The sequence below is a fragment of the Piliocolobus tephrosceles genome, chromosome 6 (genome assembly GCF_002776525.5).
Source record: "Piliocolobus tephrosceles isolate RC106 chromosome 6, ASM277652v3, whole genome shotgun sequence".
NCBI classification, from domain to species: Eukaryota; Metazoa; Chordata; class Mammalia; order Primates; family Cercopithecidae; genus Piliocolobus; species Piliocolobus tephrosceles.
In genome coordinates, this window is record NC_045439.1 from 156,586,583 (window position 1) to 156,607,435 (window position 20,853).

Consider the following 20,853-nt stretch of genomic DNA (forward strand, 5'->3'; position numbering starts at 1 on the left):
CAGGAGAATAATTCCCTTAATTCCACTTTGGCATTTTGCAAGCTAATTTCTCACAATGTAAATCTGTCCTTTACATGTCATCTACTTTCTAAAACATACATGTGTTCATGAGCATGCTTCTGAAAAAATCTGAGTCTATTTCATTGTGATACGGTTCTTAGGCAATAATTGAGATGTATGTGTGTGTGGAGCTTATTCTACTGTACAAGTGCTTCTCATCTTATATATTCATGTATTAATCTAGTCCATCTGCATTAGAAGAGAAAACAGATCTGCTGTTCAAAAGTAATTTTCATGGATATGGACAACTTTAGTAACAAACAACTGAGGAAAGCCCAAGAGGACTTTTTTCTCACTTAAAGAATTGTGTTGTTACACCTTCGCTGCTGGTGTAACGATTATTCCGTACTTTGACTAATACTTATTAGTAAAATAGCACTTTGTGCAGTTTATTTGGTAGATTTTATACTGGGAAACCAATGTCACAAATCTTATTAGGATTCTCTCAAAGAAACAGAAAATTATCTCACATTTTAAAAATCTGCAAATAAGATTTTTTTGCACATTTACTATTTTTATACATATAGACAAGTGGAGCAGTCTGTTTTTAAATTTGCCATTTTAAAATATTGTACTTGTAAAAGAAAACAAGTCTCAGCTGATGGAGTAAATGAAATTTATATTTTTACTTTTTACTTTTATATTACTTATTTTTATTTTTGAGACAGGGCCTTGTTCCTTTGCCTGGGCTAGAGTTCAGTGGCATGATCATGGCACATTGCAGCCTCAACCTCTTGGGCGCAAGCAGGTGATCCTGCCAGCTCAGCCTCCTGAGTACCTGGGATCACAGATGTGCACCACCACACCCGGCTAAATATACATTTTTTTTCCCACGGAGTCTCGCTCTGTTGCCCAGGCTGGAGTGTAGTGGTGTGATCTCGGCTCACTGCCACCTCTGCCTCCCAGGTTCAAGTGATTCTCCTGCCTCAGCCTTCCAAGTAGCTAGGATTATAGGCACACTCCACCATGCCTAGCTAATTTTGGTATTTTTAGTAGCAACTGGGTTTCACCATGTTGGCCAGGCTGATCTTGAACTCCCGACCTCAAGTGGCCTCCCAAAGTGCTGGGATTACAGGTGTGAGCCGTCGTGCCTGGCCTACTTTCACTTTTTAAACAGGGGATATATGGTAAATACTGAAGCCTGACTTTCTGCTATTTGATCCATGATCTCCTCTTAAGGGTTAAAATCTAACAGCAATCACTGAAAACCCCAGGACTACACTTGGGTTTCCGTTAACTAGAGAAACTTCATCAACTAAAATCCTCCCTCTTCTGGCTCTTCACAAAAGCACACTGAAATAAAACCTCACACTGGAATTTCAATGAAGTCACCTAAAATCCCCGCAAACTGAAAATAACAGTTGGTTCACAAAAGTTCAGGATGTCATTGATATTCCACTCACTTTGACATGTTAGATAAAATATATTAGCAAAAAAGCATTTAATAATATTTCAAGTAATAACATTAAAAAAACTTTCATGTTCTAACCAACAAATTTTTTAAAACCGAAAAATTTCACTTCTTGGATCTCCAAATCCCCTTCTCCCTTGCTCTTACGATGTAGCCACATGGGCTATACTGCTGCCCTTCCAACAGGTCCAGTTTCCATCTCAGGAGCAGTACATGCTTTGTCTTATTCCAGAATGACCTTCACCTGCCAGGGTCTTTCTTACCCAGCTCAAAATGATGTGACCTCAGAGAAGCCTTCTTCCCCGAGCCTGTTATCTAATATTGTCCCCTCCTGCTTCACTATCACACTACCCTGATTCTCTTTATAGCATTTAATCACTATTGAAAATTTACTTTTTCATATTTTCAAATTTATGTATTTGCTTTAGTCATTTGGATACAAGCTCTATATCCAAATTATGGCAGGGATCTCACCTAAGATTGCTCAGGATATGGCCGGGCGCGGTGGCTCACGCCTGTAATCCCAGCACTTTGGGAGGCTGAGGCAGAAGGATCACGGGGTCAGGAGATCAAGACTATCCTGGCTAACACGGTGAAACCCTGTCTCTACTAAAAAACACAAAAAATTAGCCAGGTGTGGTGGCGGGTGCCTGTAGTCCCAGCTACTCAGGAGGCTGAGGCAGGAGAATGGTGTGAACCTGGAGGGTGGAGCTTGCAGTGAGCCAAGATCATGCCACTGTACTCCAGCCTGGGCAACAGAGCGAGACTCCGTCTCAAAAAAAAAAAAAAAAAAAAAGATTGCTCAGGATATTTATCGCCATACACTGGTAACATAAATGTGATATCAGTAAGTATTTGACAAAAGATGAATGAGCAGGATAACATCCACATTACTGGTAAAACCATTCAACCTTCACTACAGAAGGAACATTCACTGTGGTGCCTATTGATCACTCAGAACCAATGGTCATGGTATAAGGCACAGGAGCCATGGGAAAAAAGTCATTGATTCGTTGATTAACCATTGAGATACTTAATGAATCGTATCTTTCTAACTGGCACCCTTTCTATCTTTCTCAGATTAAAGGGAAACAGAAATAAAAAAACAAAAACAAGGGACCTCATGGTGTGCCTAAAAAAGAACACGCAGTAGTACCAACACCACGTTCACTACCTGTTATATGTAATTCTTGTTTAGAATAAAGCACTTATTGAATTGCATTTATGAAATCTATTTTATTTAGACAAAATACTAACACCAGTGATCAGTAAATAAAATCTGAAACTCACCAATCAGGGTATATACCCAAGGAATATAAATAAATCTATCATAAAGACATATGCACACAAATGTTCACTGCAGCACTATACACAATAGGAAAGACATGGAATTAACGTATATGCCCACCAATGACAGAGTGGATAAAGAAAATGTGGTATATACACACCGTGGAATACTATGCAGCCATAAAAAAGAACAACATCATGTCTTTTGCCAGAACACGGGTGGCGCTGGAGGCCATTACCCTTAGCAAACTAATGCAGGAACAGAAAACCAAACACGGCACATTCTCACTTATAAGTGAGAGCTAAATGGTAAGAACTTATGAACACAGAGAAGGAAAACAATAGACACTGGGGTCTACTTGAGGGGGTAGGGTGGGAGAAGGGAGAACAACAGAAAACTATTGGATATTGGGTTTAATATCTGGGTGATGAAAAAGTATGTACCAAACATGATGACACATGTATACCTATGTAACAAACCTGCATATGTACCCCTAAACCTAAAGGTCAAAAAAATTAAAAAAAAAAAAAAATTAAAAAAAAAAAAAGAAATTCACTAGTCAGAAGATGGTTACCTCTCTGCATTTGAAATAGGAAAAAAAAAAAAAAAAAAGAAATGCTCATCAATATGAGGATGTTTCAACAATAATTTTTAGCCTGTTGGCAAAGTTGCACAGGTTAAGCATCCCCTGCCTGAAATGCTTGGGACCAGAACTGTTTTGGATTTCGGATTTTGGAATACGTGCATCATACTGGTTACCCATTGAACAGCCCTAATCTGAAAATGCAAAACCTGAAATGCATTTCCCTTGAGTGTCATACTGGCACTCAAGTTTTGCATTTTGGATTTTGCACTTTCAGATTACCTATGCTCAACCTGTACGTAAGTTTCAGAGAAAATTAAGCAATATGTGACGGAAACTATGTACAGTAAGATGAAATAATATTTATAGTTCTCAAATGTTGAAGAAAACAATTATGGAAGGTAGAAGAAAAGGTGTGTAAATAAAAAACTAGATCTTTAATTTAAAAGCTAAGACCACATAAGGATATTTTAGTCAACAATGGACCCCACAGACAATGGTGGTCCCTCAAAATTAAAATATTGTAGTTTTACTGTCCTTTCCTATATTTAAGATACACAAAAGCTAACTGCTGTTTCAACCGCCAACAGTATTCAGTACAGTATGATGCTGTACAAGTTTGTAGCCTAGGAGCAATAGGCTATACCATATAGCCTAGGCGTGCGCCAGGCTCCACCACCTAGGTTTGTGTAAGTACTCTATGATGTTCACACAAGGTAGCCTAGGCGTGTGGCAGGCTCCACCACCTAGGTTTGTGTAAGTACGCTATGATGTTCACACAAGGACGCATTTCTCAGAAGGTATCCCCATCAAGTGACACACGACTGCACATTATATGCTCTACCTGCATGTATATTTGGACTTACTCAGCACTCTTAGAAAACTCCTAATACAGAGTGGACTGTATAGATAAGAGCTTTTGATCCCAAATATATGACCTTAACTTGGCCAAATGTGAATTTAGGCTAAAAATTTCTGATTCAAAATACTCAATTTTACTGTCATGTATTTGCTGTATTACAAGCTGTATCAATGCTGACACACCTTTTACTTTAGAATTTAGTAGATGCATTTCTCAGGAGGAACAATGAATGAAGAGATTAAATAACTGTTACAAAGTTTCAATCTTCTGAAAATATTGCTTTTAAGCTTCTCAGAAGTAACCATTTTCATAAAATGGATTTGCTAAATATAAACTGGACTGTTTTTCTATTTGTGAAAACACATTCCCCAAACACTTTAGAACACAGTTTAGGCCTTAGATGAACTCTGTTGGTTTCAGGGAATTAGTGTAACAAAATGTCAATGGGTAGAATGCAAAATGTCAATCTTAACAATCCAAATTTCCCACATTTCAATTTTATCCTGTTAGTCTGAACTTTTACTGTAATAGAATTTTTTCAATATTGTACCTGCTTATGACTAATCACGCTCACTTTTATAAAACTTTATAGGGTAGAACAAAAAAGGTAAACACCTGTTGTCCCGCTAGAGGGAAACATAAAATGGGTCTGTTAAAATAGCTGTAAATATGAAGAAGAACAAAACCTAACCAAGCAGTGGCTCAGATCATACCCTGCAAATCAAAACCCTCACAGTTATGCAGGGACTACAGGAAGATCAGTGAAGTGTCTTTTCAATGATACCCACTCAGTAATCAGCAAGAAGCAAGTGTCACCATCAACTGTGAGCTCTCTCAGTACTCCCAGCTCCTACAGGGCAAGTCTTGGCCCACCCTGGGCTCCGCAACAATACTAAGTAAAACACAAAACAAAGCAAACAAGCCCAGCAACAAGCATTAAGCTATAAGAAAACCACTGTAATTATTTTTCCTATGTATATACATTTTTTGAATTTAAAAACAAAACAGAACTATTTTAACATTCCAGACAAAGCATTTGGAAACTTTTTCTGTAATTGACTCCCTTGGCCACATAGTCTCTCTTTATAACTTCTCGATTATACCACTGTGGAATGGGTTTCCAATAAAACTTTACAAAACTAGGAGGCTGGATTTAGCCCACATGGTGCAGTCTGCCAACTCCAGTTCTAGACAACAGTGATGATACTTTGTTCATCTAATTATAATGAAGAACAAGCTTGTGTGTTTTTCTCAGAATTCTCTCCATATGTTTGCTCTCTAAGAAAAGAGTATCACACAGAGGAACGTAAGTAGGTCATGACAACAACGGAACCCTGGTAGATTTTAGTTTCCTGAAGATTAAGTAGTAATTAAGCTACGAAATTTCTTTCTCTACACCAGTAAGGTCAAAGATTTCGGTCAAAGAGCCAACAGTTTTAATCCTGGCCCCAATCCCACGTCAACAACATAACCCTGGACTTTATCGCAACCTCTCAATTTTAGTTTGCTTAACTACAGAATGAGGAAATCTCAGAAATGGTTAAATACAAGAAGATAAGAAAGCACATTTGGAAATTCTAACATGATACTATTATTACTACTATGAATCATCATAATAGTTACAGTAGCAAACACATGTGCCAGGTATTGTAATAACTAATTTCTCCCCATTCTGTAATGTATGACCCGCCTGCTTCACTGCATATGGGGGTGCTGAAACACAGAGGTTTCAAGGTTATGCAAGTAACCAATGGCAGGCTGGGACAGGAACCCAGGAAGTCTGGCTCCAAAGCCCTAAGAAATCACTATATTCTATCGCTTCACACAACATGAAGATGAAGAGGTTTATTATTCTCAGCAGATAATCGCACATCCTAAAAATATACAAAAGTATTCTGAAATTTAGGAAGAGAATAGGGCAGGGCTGATGTTTGCCAAAACAGACTTCCTTTTACACTCAAGTGAAACCTTTCTCACAGAGACCAAGTCATTTTTTAAATTAATTCTTTAAAAATAATTTACAAACAATTTGTAAAACAAAAAGACACTTATACAGACAAAATTAAATAACAAAAACAAAAGACTATATATGGAAGTCCCTTAGTGTTTTTTTACACTAGCATTTTACTCTTATAATGTATCTAACTTGTTTCTCAAGATGCAGGGCATGCTCTAAATTAAAACTCCACAGTTACAGGATTTGAAGATTAAACTTTGGGGTGGAAATGAAACCTTTAAGTAACTGGTATTTATATCTTGTCTGTAGGCAGATTACTAAATTTTCAGGAATTAAATCCTCACCACAAAAAATCTGACAAGAACCTGAAGAGTTTTTTCCTTCTGTAGTTGAAGTTACCTTTTCTTTTAAATACTACACTTTCTAACCAGCAGTCCCCACATCTAGCAGTGCACAGAAAGATACTAAGGGAGGAGACCACCCCTCGTTATCGTCTTATGCCCAATTTCTGCCTCCAAAGAAAGAAGTAAAAACTAAAAGGCAGAAATGAAATCCACAGGCAGACAGCCCGGGGCTGCACCCTGGGCCTGGCAGTTAAAGTTCCACTCCTGACCTAATCGGTTCTGTTATCTATAGATTACAGACATTGTATAGAAATGCACTTGAACATCCCTATCCTGTTTTGTTCCGATCTAATTACCGGTGCATGCAGCCCCCAGTCACGTAACTGCTGCTTGCTCAATCGATCACGACCCTCTCACATGCACCCCCTTGTGAGCCCTAAAAAGGGTCAGGAATTGCTCACTCGGGGGGCTCGGCTCTTGAGACAGGAGTCTTGCCAATGACCCCGGCCAAATACACCCCTTCCTTATGTAACTTGCTGTCTGAGGAGTTCTGTCTGCAGCTCGTCCTGCTACATTTCTTGGTTCCCTGATCGGGAAGTGAGGTGAATGGCGGATGGAGGCAGCTACTTTGGCGGCTTGAGCCTGCCCTGTGGAACACCCCTGTGGGGGATTCGGAGCAGCCCGAGCGATGCAGACCCTGAGAGTGCTCCTGGGTAGGCATCTGCCCCCGTGGGACGCCTATGGCAGGCCCCGTGGAGGATCAACGCAGTGGCTGAACACGGGGAAGGAACTGGTACTTGGGAGTCCGGATATCTGAAACTTGGTAAGACTAGTCTTGAGAACTTGCCCACTCTGTGTGAGTGGAAGCGTGGCCTGATCACTCACAGCATGCCTTTATCGGCACTTTGCTTTAATTTTGGTTTTGACTTGGTTTGAACTGCTTGACAGGACCGGTCTTGGGAACTTGTCCACTCCATTTGAGTGGAAGCGTGGCCTGATCACCCACAGCGTGCCTTTGTCGGCACTTTTTTGGTTTTGATTTCGTTTAAATTGCTTGACAGGACTGGTCGTGGAAACTTGGCTACTCCATTTGAGTGGAAGCGTGGCCTGATCACCCACGGTGTGCCTGTACCGCGGTGCACTTTGGTTTTTGTTTTTGACTTGGATTGCTTGATACTTTGGTTTTGGTTTTGACCTGGCTTAGATTTCTTGATACTCTGATTTTGGTTTTGATTCTGATTTGGCGTAAGCTGTAAAAGTGTGTGTGTCCTTTTTACCTGTTCTTTGTTTTGTGGTGTTTTGTCTCAAGGAAACACGGGTCAGGCACAAAGTAGGCCCACCCCACTAGGAACTATGTCGAAAAATTTCAAAAAGGGATTTAAGGGAGACTATGGAGTCACCATGACACCAGGAAAACTTAGAACTTTGTGTGAGATAGCCTGGCCAGCATTAGAGGTGGGTTGGCTATCAGAAGGAAGCGTGGACAACAGGTCCCTTGTCTCGAAGGTATGGCACAGGGTAATCTGTAAGTCAGGGTACTCAGAGCAGTTCCCACATACAGATTCCTGGTTACAGCTAGTTTTGGACCCCCCACAGTGGTTAAGAGGACAGGCAACAGCAGTACTAGTAGCAAAGAGACAGTTAAGGAAGGTCCTCGCTCCACCCGCTGAGGGAAGTTGGCACCAAAAGTCCTGTCCGACCCAACACCAGAAGAATCATGGCAGGAATTGGTACCAGCAATACCCCCTCCTTATTGGGAGGAAGGGCTCCCCACCCCTGAGCCCACAGCACCTCCACCTCCACCAGATGACCACACCCCTTGACTACCCAGACAAGAGAGGAAGTGAAGCCGCAGAAGAAATTCCTCCCTTGGCAGCTCGCTTATGGCCCAAGACTGGAATCCAAATGCCCCTGAGAGAGCAGCGATATACTGGGGTAGATGAGGACAGGCACATGGTGGAAAGGCGTGCCTTTGTGTATCAACCTTTCACCTCTGCTGATCTCACTTGGAAAAGTAATACTCCATCTTACACTGAAAAGCCTCAAGCTTTAATTGACTTGCTCCAAACTATTACACAGACTCATCATCACTTGGACTGATTGCCACCAGCTGCTCATGTACCTCTTTAATACAGATGAAAGGCGAAGGGTGCTCCAGGTGGTAACTAAGTGGCTAGAGGAGCATGTCCCAGTCGATTACCAAAACCCCCAAGAATATATAAGAATTCAACTGCCAGGAACAGACCCCCAGTGGGGCCCGAATGAGGGACCAGACATGAAGAGGCTAAGACGGTACCGTGAGGCATTAATACAAGGTCTAAAGAAAGGGGCTCAAAAGGCTACAAATATAAATAAGGTCTCTGAGGTCATCCAAGGAAAAGAGGAGAGCCCAGCGCAATTCTATGAAAGACTGTGAGGCTTACCGTCTGTACACTCCTTTTGATCCAGATAGCCCTGAAAATCAGTGCATGATTAGCATGGCCTTAGTTATTAGTTAGTCAAAGCGTGGAAGATATCAGGAAAAAATTGCAGAAACAGGTTGGGTTTGTGGGTATGAATACCTCGCACACACAGTTACTGGAAACAGCCAATCAAGTGTTTGTGAATAGAGATGCAACAAGCTGCAGAGAAAGCCGTAAGGAAGGCGAACGCCAGGCTAGGCGAAATGCCGACTTACTGGTCGTGGCCATTAAGGAAATTCCCCGGAAAAGAGAGGGAAAGGGGGGTTCAGGGGAGAATACCCAGTCTAATCGCCCACGCTTGCAACGTAACCAATGTGCCTGTTGTAAGGAAATAGGACATTGGAAAGATAAATGTCCCCAACTGAAGGAAAAGCAAGGTGGTTCGGAACAAAAGACCTCAGATGAAGATGAGGGAACTCTGTTCAATCTGGCTGAAGGGTTACTGGACTGAAAGGGACCGGGCTCAAGTGCCAAGGAGCCCACGGTCAGGATTACAACTAGGGGCAAGGACATCAAGTTTTTGGTCGATACTGGTGCTGAACATTCAATAGTGACCACCCCGGTCGCCGCTTATCCAAGAAAACCATTGATATAATCGGAGCAACAGGAGTTTCCACTAAGCAGGCTTTCTGTCTACCACAGACCTGCTCGGTGGGGGGACATGAGACAGTTCACCAGTTCTTGTACATGCCTGGCTGTCCCTTGCCCTTGCTGGGAAGCGACTTGCTTAGCAAGCTGAGAGCCACCATCTCCTCTACAGAACAAGGCTCTTTACAGCTAAAGTTACCGGGAATGGGAGTTACCATGGCCCTTACGGTCCCCCAGGTAGAAGAATGGAGACTTTTTCTTTTTTTCTTTTTCCTTTTTTTTTTTTTTTTTTTTAGTTTATAAAGGAAAGAGGTTTATTTGACTCACAGTTCAGCATGGCTGGGGAGGCCCCAGGAAACTTACAATCATGGTAGAAGGGGAAGCAAACACATCCTTCTTCAGGTGGCAGCAGCAAGAAGTGCTAAGCAAAAGGATAAGTTCCTTATAAAACCATCAGATCTTGTGGGTACTCACTATCATGAGTACAGGGGTAACTGCCCCCCTCACGATTCAGTTACCTCCTGCTGAATACCTGAATGGAGACTTTTTCTAACAGAGCCAGGCCAAGAGATAAAACCAGCTCTAGCTAAGCGATAGCCCTGAGTATGGGCAGAGGATAACCCTCCAGGACTGGCGGTCAACCAAGCCCCTGTACTCACAGAAGTTAAGCCTGGGGCCCAACCAATTAGACAAAAGCGGTATCTGGTTCCCAGAGAAGTTCTCCAAGGAATCCAGGTTCATCTCAGGCGCTTGAAAGCCTATGGAATTAGTTCTTTGCCAGTCTCCATGGAACACCCCCTCCGCCTGTCCCTAAGCCAGGGACCAAGGACTACCGACCAGTACAGGACTTGCGCTCAATCAACCAAGCTACAGTGACTCTGCACCCAACAGTTCCTGACCCTTACACATTGTTAGGGCTGCTACCAGCTGAGGACAGCTGGTTTACCTGTCTGGACTTAAAAGATGCCTTCTTTAGCATCAGAATAGCTCCTGAGAACCAGAAGCTTTTTGCCTTTCAGTGGGAAGATCGGGAGTCAGGTGTCACTACTCAGTATACTTGGGACCCAGCTTCCCCAAGGGTTCAAGAACTCCCCTACTATCTTCGGGGAGGCCCTGGCTCGAGATCTGCAAAAGTTTCCTGCTGAAGACCTAGGCTGCGTCTTGCTTCTGTACATGGACGACCTTCTGCTGGGACACTCCACGGCAGTCAGGTGCGCAAAACGAACTGATGCCCTGCTTCGGCACCTAGAGGACTGTGGGTATAAGGTGTCCAAGAAGAAAGCTCAGATCTGCAGACAGCAGGTATGCTACCTGGGATTCACTATTTGGAAAGGGGAGCGCAGCCTGGGGTCAGAAAGAAAGCAGGTCATCTGCAGCCTACCAGAACCTAAAACCAGAAGGCACGTAAGGGAATTCCTAGGCGCTGTGGGGTTTTGCAGATCATGGATTCCAAACTTTCTAGTACTAGCCAAACCTTTGCACGGGGTTACAAAGGGGGATGACCAGGAGCCTTTTGAATGGGGGCGTCTACAACAGCAAACCTTTTGTAAGTTAAAGGAAAAACTTACGTTGGCTCTAGCCCTAGGACTACCAGATTTGAAAAGGCCCTTTACACTCTATGTGTCAGACAGAGAAAAAACGGCAGCTGGAGTTTTAACCCTGGCCAAGGCCAGTGGCCTGTCTCTCAAAACAACTAGATGGGGTTTCCAAAGGCTGGCCACGATGTCTAAGGGCCCTGGCTGCAATAGCCCTGTTAGCACAAGAAGCAGATAAACCCTTGGGCAAAATCTGAATATAAAGGGCCCCCATGCCGTGGTAACTTTGATGAATACCAAAGGACATCACTGGCTAACAAATGCTAGATTAACCAAGTGCCAAAGCTCGCTGTGTGAAAATCCCCACGTAACTATTGAAGTCTGTAACTCCCTAAACCTCGCCACCCTGTTCCCGGGTTCAGAGAGCCCGGTCGAGCGATATCTGTGTAGAGGTGTTGGACTCAGCATATTCTAGCAGACCTGACGTTAGGGACCAGCCATGGGCATCAGTAGACTGGGAGTTATATGTGGATGGGAGCAACTTCGTTAATCCACAAGGAGAAAGATGTGCAGGATATGCGGGGGTAACTTTGGATGCTGTCATTGAAGCCAAACCATTGCCACAGGGCATTGCAGCCCAGATGGCTGAGCTCAATGATTTAACTTGGGCTCTAGAACTCAGTGAAGGTAAGACTGTAAACATCTACACTGACTCCCAATATGCCTTTCTAACCCTCCAAGTGCATGGAGCATTATATAAGGAAAAGGGTCTGTTAAACTCTGGGGGAAAGGACATAAAATATCAACAAGAAATTCTACAATTATTAGAGGCAGTGTGGAAACCTCAGAGGGTGGCAGTCATGCGCTGCAGGGGACACCAGCAAGCCTCCACCTCAGTGGCCTTAGGAAACTCTCGAGCTGATTCAGAAGCTCGAAAAGCAGCATCTACCCCTTACCGGGCATTGGTAGTAGCCCCCTTAACTCCCTCAAACACCTGACCTGGTACGTACCCATTCTAAGGAAGAAAAAGACTTCTTCCATGCAGAAGGGGGGCAAGTCATACAAGGAGGATGGATCAGACTGCTAGATGGGAGGGTAGCTGTGCCGCAGTTGCTGGGAGCCACAATCGTATTGGCGGTGCACAAAACCATTCATCTAGGTCAAAACACTCTTAGGCCAGTACTTCTACGTCTCACACTTGCCAGTTCTTGCCAAAGCAGCAGCACAACGGTGCGTTACTTGCCGACAGCACAATGCAAGGCAAGGCCCTACTGCTCCACCCAGCATACAAGCTTATGGAGCGGCTCCTTTGGAGGATCTTCAGGTGAATTTCACAGAAATGCTGAAATGTGGAGGTAACAAGTATTTGCTGGTTCTTGTGTGTACTTCCTCTGGGTGGGTGGAGGCTTATCCAATATGAACCGAAAAGGCCTACGAGGTAAACTGTGTGCTTCTCTGAGATCTTATTCCCAGGTTTGGACTGCCCTTACAAATCGGCTCAGATAATGGGCCGGTGTTTATGGCTGACTTGGTACAGAAGACAGCAAAGGCATAAGGAATCACTTGGAAGCTACATGCCACCTACCGACCTGAGGGTTCCGGAAAGGTGGAGCAAATGAATCTGACTGTCAAAAATAGTTTAGGGAAAGTATGTCAGGAAACAGGATTAAAGTGGATACAGGCCCTTCCTATGGTATTGTTTAAAATTAGATGCACTCCTTCTAAGAAAACAGGATACTCCCCTTATGAACTACTGTATCATAGGCCTCCTCCTGTACTACGGGGGCTTCCAGGCACTCCCTGAGAGTTAGGTGACATTGAATTACAGCGACAGCCACAGCCTTTAGAAAAAATTACACAAACAATCTCAACTTGGGTAAATGAGAAGTTTCCCATCAGCTTATTCTCCCCAGTTCGCCCTTTCTCTCCAGGTGATCGCGTGTGGATCAAGGACTGGAACGTAGCCCCTTTGCAGCCACAATGGAAAGGACCACAGACCGTCATCCTGACCACCCCCACGGCTGTAAAGGTAGAAGGAATCCCAGCCTGGATCCATTACAGCCTTGTGAAACCTGCAGCCGAGGAAACCTGGGAGGCAAAACTGAGCCTGGACAACCCCTGCAAAGTGACTTTGAGGAGGACAACGAGCCCTGCTCCAGTCACACCTGGAAGCTGGCGGGTCTACACACAGCCGAAGCATGAGGAGAATCATCATGGGACTCATTTTCCTTATAACGTGGACTTGTATAGTAAAAGCTTCCACTGATTTTCCCTGCATGGAAGACTGCTCTCAGGGTATACATCAGGTTACCGAGGTAGGGCAACAAGTTAAAACAATCTTTCTGTTCTACAGTTACTATGAATGCCTAGGAACTTTAAAAGGAACATGTTTATATAATGACACTCGGGACGAGGTATGTAGCCCAGGAAACGACAGACCAGATGTGTGTTATGACCCCTCTGAGCCTCCCATGTCCACAGTTTTTGAAATAAGTAAGATTAAGGACTGAAGACTGGTGGGGACTCATAAATGATACAAGTAAAGTATTAGGCAGAACAGAAGAAAAAGGGGGCCCAAACGCATAATCTTCAAATTTGATGCCTGTGCCATCATTAACAGAGTTAGGAAGGGGATGTGGCTCTTTCAGTTGGGAAAAAGGCTATATGACTGAAAATAAGTACATTTGTAATGAATTAGGACTGTGTGGAAATGAATGTGGATACTGGTCTTGTGTCATTTGAGCCACTTGGATAAAAAATGAAAAGGATCTAGTCCACCTTCACAATGGAAAAAATGGCCCTTCCTGCACTAAGGGACAATGTAACCACTTAGAGCTAGTAATAACCAATCAATCCCCTTGATCCTCACTGGAAAAAAGGGGAGCGTGTGACCTTAGGAATCAATGGGGCTGGACTGGATCCTTGAGTAAATACCTTGGTTCGAGGAGAAGTTTACAAACGCTCTCCTGGGCCAGTGTTTCAAACTTTCTATGATGAACCAAATGTACCAGTACCAGAAATTCCAGGAAAAACAAGAAATTTGTTTTTGAAATTTGCTGAGCATGTAGCCCAGTCTCTCAATGTCACTTCATGTTATGTCTGTGGAGGAACTGTAATGGGAGATCAATGGCCATGGAAAGCCCAAGAATTAGTGCCTACAGACCCAGTTCCTGATGAATTCCTGACGCAAAAGAATCAGCCTGATAACTTCTGGGTCCTAAAAGCCTCAATTATTGGACAACACTGCATAGCTAGAGAAGGAAAAGAATTCACTCACCCCATAGGACGACTCCATTGTCTGGGACAGAAACTATATAATGGTACCACAAAGACAGTCACTTGGTGGAGTTCAAATCACACAGAGAGGAATCCATTTAGCAAATTCCCAAAGTTGCAAACCGTGTGGACCCACCCGGAGTCCCACCGGGACTGGACAGCCCCCACTGTATTATACTGGTTATGTGGGCATAGAGCTTATGCCAAATTACCTGACCAGTGGGCAGGTAGTTGTATTACTGGCACTATTAAACTATCTTTCTTCCTACTGCCCATAAAAACAGATGAACTCCGGGGTTTCCCTGTCTATGCTTCCTGCAAAAAGAGAAGCACAGCTATAGGAAATTGGAAAGATGATGAATGGCCCCCTGAGAGAATCATACAATATTATGGGCCTGCTACTTGGGCACAAGATGGCTCGTGGGGATACCGGACCCCCATTTACATGATCAACCGAATCATACGATTATAAGCTGTCTTAGAAATAATCACTAATAAAACCGGCAGAGCCTTGGCTATTCTGGCCCAGCAAGAAACTCAGATTAGAAATGCTATCTATCAAAATAGATTGGCTCTCGACTACTTGCTAGCAGCTGAAGGAGGAGTCTGTGGGAAATTTAACCTTACTAATTGCTGTCTACAAATAGATGATCAAGGGCAAGTAGTTGAAGACATAGAGATATGACAAAACTGGCACATGTGCCTGTGCAAGTGTGGCATGGATTTGATCCCGGGGCCATGTTTGGAAAATGGTTCCCAGCGCTAGGAGGATTTAAAACTCTTATAATAAGAGTTACAATAATAATAGGAACCTGCCTACTGCTCCCTTGTTTGCTACCTGTACTTCTTCAAATGATAAAAAGCTTCATCGTTACCTTAGTTCACCAAAATGCTTCAGCACAAGTGTACTATATGAATCACTATCGATCTATCTTGCAGAAAGACATGGGTAGTGAAAATGAAAGTGAGAACTCCCACTAGTAAAATGAGTGAGAGTCTCAAAAGGGGGGAATAAGGGAGGAGACCACCCCTCGTATTGTCTTATGCCCAATTTCTGCCTCCAAAGAAAGAAGAAGTAAAAACTAAAAGGCAGAAATGAAATCCACAGGCAGACAGCCTGGCTCCGCACCCTGGGCCTGGTAGTTAAAGATCGACCCCTGACCTAATCGGTGATGTTAGCTATAGATTACAGACATTGTATAGAAATGCACTGTGAAAATCCCTATCCTGTTTTGTTCCGATCTAATTACCGGTGCATGCAGCCCCCAGTCACGTACCCCCTGCTTGCTCAATCAATCACGACCCCCTCACATGCACTCCCTTAGAGTTCTGAGCCCTTAAAAGGGACAGGAATTGCTCACTTGGGGGGCTCGGCTCTTGAGACAGGAGTCTTGCCAATGACCCCGGCCAAATAAACCCCTTCCTTATTTAACTTGGTGTCTGAGGAGTTCTGTCTGTGGCTCGTCCTGCTACAATACCCGGAGCTTAAAAAAAAAAAAAAAAAATACAGCTGACCCTTGAAGAACATGGGATTGAACTGTATGGGTCCATTTATACGCGAATTTTCTTCCACCTCTGCCACCATGATACAGAAAGACCAACCCCTCCTATTCCTCAGACAACTAAATGTGAAAACAAAGATGACGGAAATGAAGGGTGAAGGAAATCGAGGATGAAGACCTTTATGATGATCCACTTCCACTTAATGAACAGTAAATGTATTTTCTCTTCCTTATGGTTTTCTTATTAACACTTTCTTTTCTTTAGCTTACTTTAAGAATACTGTACATAATACATCTAACCTACAAACTTTGTACTGTTTATGTTATCAGTAAGCTTCCAGTCAACAGTAGGCTGTTAATAGTTAAGTTTTTGGGTAGTTAAAAATCACAGGTGGGTTTCTGACTGTGTGTCAGGGTAGGAGGGAGGTTCTGGTCCCCCTAGCCCCCAGGCTGTTGGAGGGTCAAATGTATTGCCTGCTTCCGTCTCAGATGAACTGAAAGCAAGCCCCAGAAGTTTGTATTCTTAAAGGTTCCCATATTACTGGTGCTACACATGAGAACACTTAAGATTCCTAGGAGAAATAAAACATCACAATATAATACAAAAATAGTAATTTTGGGGGAAAAAAACCCCTCAACTTTTAAGTTAAGGTTACAGATTCTACGTGTTAAGGAACTCTAAATGAAGAAAGTAGATATCAGAAAGAATTTTCTAAGATTTAGAATTTGTTTACAATGTAAACTAATGGCCAAACATTTAAGATTTTAAGATTGCTTTATTTAAAAGGGGAAATCATGTCCAAATTACTTAAGCACGGTTTCTAGCTGAGAAAGGGATGTTAAAATTACAGCTGCTCCCATGAATCATCAAAGGTGCTGTATCACTGTGTGTGTCTGTGTTGCGGCAGTAATCCTTTTCCTGATAACATCTATGCTGTGCCAGGAAGATTTTTAGAATATATTAATTGCAGCAATTAAAAATCATCATCAGTTACAAGCCAACTTTACACGTAACATGCCATAATATTCCTTTAAAAAATCATTACATCCTTAAACACCAGGGTTCTTATAATTTATAAATCTAAGTTTGAAATTTAGAAATAATCGGCTTCACAAATACATAAAAACTACAGTGGATACGAGTTAGCAACCACATTCATAGCTCTTACAAGTTATCCTCTTCTCTTACTAGTTCCCATTTTAGTAGAATGTGAAACACTTTTGTGAATATACAGTTTTAACTACCGTGTCACTATGGTTTTTTACAAACTTTAAAAAGGCTCTCTCCTGGCTAGGTACGCCTCCCTTCTCTGACTTCTCCCTTGCCTCTTCAACTTCCTAAAAGAATGTGCTCCCTGTTCTCCAGTTCTTTGACTTCTTTCCAAATTGCTTCTCTTAGCAATTTTAGTGACTTCTATGGCTTCTGCTAACACCTCTATGCAAGTTAAGTCTCAATTCAGCATCTCTAATCCAAAATCATCTCTTCAGATCTAGAAGAGATGACCAAATTTACTTTTTCTTTCCAGCTTTCCTGAGGTCTGACAAATAAACATTGTATCTACTAAAGGTGTACAACAGTCATGTTTTGATATACATATTCAAGTGATGACTGCAACCAAGTTAATTAACATATCCATACTCACAGTTACTTTTCTTAATGTGTCAAAAGAATACCTTAAGATCTACCCTCATATACAGTATTAACTCTTGCCACCACAACGTAAATTAGGTCTCCAGAACTTATTCATCTTATAACTGAAACTACGTACCTTTCATCAACATCTCCCCATTCCTCCCCACCCCTAATCCCTGGTATCCACCATTCTACTGTCTGTTTCTATGAGTCCAACTTGTGTAGGTTCCACAGTAAGTGAGGTCATGCACTGTTTGTCTTTCTGTGTCTGGTTTATTTCACTCAGCACAATGACCTCCAGGTTCATCCATGTTGTTCCAAATGGCAGGATTTCCTTCTTTTATACGGCTGAATCATATTTCATTGTGTGTGAACATATACACCACATTTTCTTTATCAATTCATGTGTTGGACATTTAGGTTGACTCCATACCTTGGCTATTGTGAATAATGCTGCAACAAACATGAGAGTGCAGATATCTCTTCGAGACAGTGATGTCATTTCCTTTGGATACATACCCAGAAGTAGAACTGCTGGATCATGTGCTAGTTCTAGTTTTCATTTTTTGAGGAACCTCCATATTGTTTTCCAGAATGGCTGTATCAATTTACATTCCCATCAACAACATATAAGGGTTCCCTTTTCTTCTAAACTGTCTCTTCAGCCCTGGACTCATGTTTCAAGTGATCTTCATGTGGACTGCAGTTAACCATGGGTCACTTGGTGGCCTATAGAGCCTTGGGAGTCTCCAGAAATTGTATGCAATTGCTGTGTGTATATGCACATGCAAATTGTCTGGAGAGAAGGATCATAATTTTCTTCAGATTCTTAATGTACATGTGACTCTAAAGAAAGATAAACTCAGGTACGTCACATACTACCACTATACCAGAACCTCTGGCAAAAATACTAGTGTTTTGTTTTGTTTTTGAGAAAGAGTTCCCCTCTGTCACTGAGGCTGGAGTGCAGTGGTGCAATCTCGGCTCACTGCAACTGCCGCTTCCCAGTTTCAAGCAATTCTCACGTCTCAGCCTCGCAAGTAGCTGGGATTACAAGCATGTGCAAACATGCCTGGCTAATTTTTGCATTTTTAGTAGAGACAGAGTTTCACCATGTCGATCAGGCTGGTCTCGATCTCCTGGCCTCAAGTGATCCGCCTGCCTCGGCCTCCCAAAGTGCTGGGATTACAGGTGTGAGCCACCACACCCGGCCAACACTAGTGTATTTTTAAAAGAGAAAATAGTCCAGGTTAAGGTGTTTATTAAAGGACTTCAATAGTTAACTTTCCCAAGTAGTAGATTCCTGAAGCTTGCTAGCATCTTCTAATGCAATAGTATGGCAAACTGCAGCTGTGGATCAACCGTTTTTGTAAATACAGTTTTATGGGAACATAGTCTGTCTATTCATTACATGCTATGGTTGCTTTTGCAGTTGAGCAGTGACAAGAACTGTATGGCCTGCATGACTGAAATATGTCTACTATCTGACCCTTTAAGGAAAAGTTTGCAGTTATTTTAGATTTAAAAAATGTCTAAATTGAGAAAAACAGATCTAATCTTGAATAATCAAAAGAAATCCATCTTTTATTTGTAAGCAATTTTAGATACTGGTATCAAGCAAACAAAACCCCTGTATTTTTTTAAAAATAGGGTGTCTTACCTGCCATTGCTTTGCTGCTGTGGAGAGTGTCTGGAATGATCAGAAGGCTCTGACCGCTGGTCAGGAGATCGTGACCGGCTGCGGCGGGGAGGCCTATCGTGTGATCGACCAGAATGATCTGAGGCCAGTGACTGAATTTCTGAAATGTCTGTTAATAAAAGAGTGCTACTTATTTTCCCACAAAAATAATTACAGTCAAGTATAAAGTACTCCAGTAATAACGAAGATAGGCTGGTAAGTAAAATTATATATAAAATGGAAAATTTATGCATTAATTTCATCAGCCAGCGATCAAATCAATAGTGGCGAGTTGTCTACAGGAAAAAACACATATAAAACTTTTAGATTTTGAAGGTGTTTGGCTGGTAAAAAATTATCATTTCTTTCAAAGATGTCCAGTCTCCCTAGTGTTTTTAAGAAAACAGGTCACTTAGAGGGGGCCTTCAAAGAGAGTCACACTCACCGTCTCTCTCAGAGGCATTAGCAGAGTGGATGCTGTCAGACAGATCAGGGACATTCAACAGCGTAGCCCGTTCATCTCTTTGAACTACCATTTTTAATTTGCCTTTAGACCTTTCTATCAATGTCTTTGCATCTGTCAATGACATATTTTCTGTCACAGTACCATTTATCTGCAACAGAAAATAAATTACAGGTTTCAAGTAAATGATAAAATACAAATGTTAACTTGGTTTGTTATAAACAGAAATATCCAAACCACTCCCTTGCTGTAAGACCTAAAATATTCTCTTTATACTTTTCCAAATTATCAAAGTATTCCACCTTCCTGAGATGATAAAATCTTTACTGTACTGCTGCTGTCAGAAAAACCCAAAGTAGTATCCCCTAACTCCTCCTCAAAAGGCTATCACTTTCTATTACTTATAAACAAACAAATAAGCATTTCAACAATATCTGAAAGCAATTATCAGAATTTTTTAATGTGTAAGAACAGACATATCTTATCTACGAAGTAGTACCGGCTGGTGAATAATTATCTCAGGATGATCCTGTGATACCTAAAGTATCAATGTCGACATATAATAATGCATAAAGGAAATTTACATCCCTCTCCCCCAAACATTGATTTTTTAATTCTCTTTGGCAAAATTGCTTCAAACAACAGCACAGACCACACAGTAACTCTAGAACTTATTTTCTATTTCAGTTCATTAAAAAGGAAGAATATGACTATACCTTCAATACAACATCACCTTCTTGAATATTGCCATCTCTTGCTGCCAAACTATCTTGTGAAATTTCCTTAACAAATATATGGCTTGCCAATCGAAGACCATATTCTGAAATAATTTAAGTAAGTATTTTTAGTGTAACATCCTAAGACAGTTAAATAGATTTCACAAGTATACAACTAAACTAATAGCCACTGCATAGAGTTTTCAAGTACAATCAATAACGAGACATTTTTCTTGGCCACCCTGCAAATAAGACATTCTCTTTAATTAGCAAGTCTGCAATGTCTCCGTGAAAGCAAAGGGAAAGTGTATGGTTCAAACGAAGGACTGATAGACCGTGTTCCCATGTTACTGAAAAGGAGAAAATCCCCAAGAGGACATCATTTCTTTTTGACCAAGCATTGATACGCTAGCTCTTCAGAATGCTTAAGGAATACCATTTTCTTCAAGAGACAGGGTCTCACTATGTTGCCCAGGCTGGACTCGAATTCCTGGG

At 42.0% G+C, this 20,853-nt stretch overlaps 1 protein-coding gene across 5 annotated transcripts in view; it reads right to left on the reverse strand.

Moving 5' to 3' along the window:
- Positions 1–20,853, reverse strand: part of TJP1 (tight junction protein 1) — a 288,086-nt gene that overhangs the window by 49,449 nt on the left and 217,784 nt on the right. For all 5 annotated transcript variants that reach the window (XM_023187696.2, XM_023187694.2, XM_023187699.2 and 2 more), the window contains 3 exons: positions 20,359–20,462; positions 19,625–19,793; positions 19,162–19,309 (listed from right to left, as the gene is read on the reverse strand). In XM_023187696.2, the coding sequence (XP_023043464.1) occupies positions 19,162–19,309; positions 19,625–19,793; positions 20,359–20,462 (421 nt within the window). The remainder of the gene's footprint in view (positions 1–19,161; positions 19,310–19,624; positions 19,794–20,358; positions 20,463–20,853) is intronic.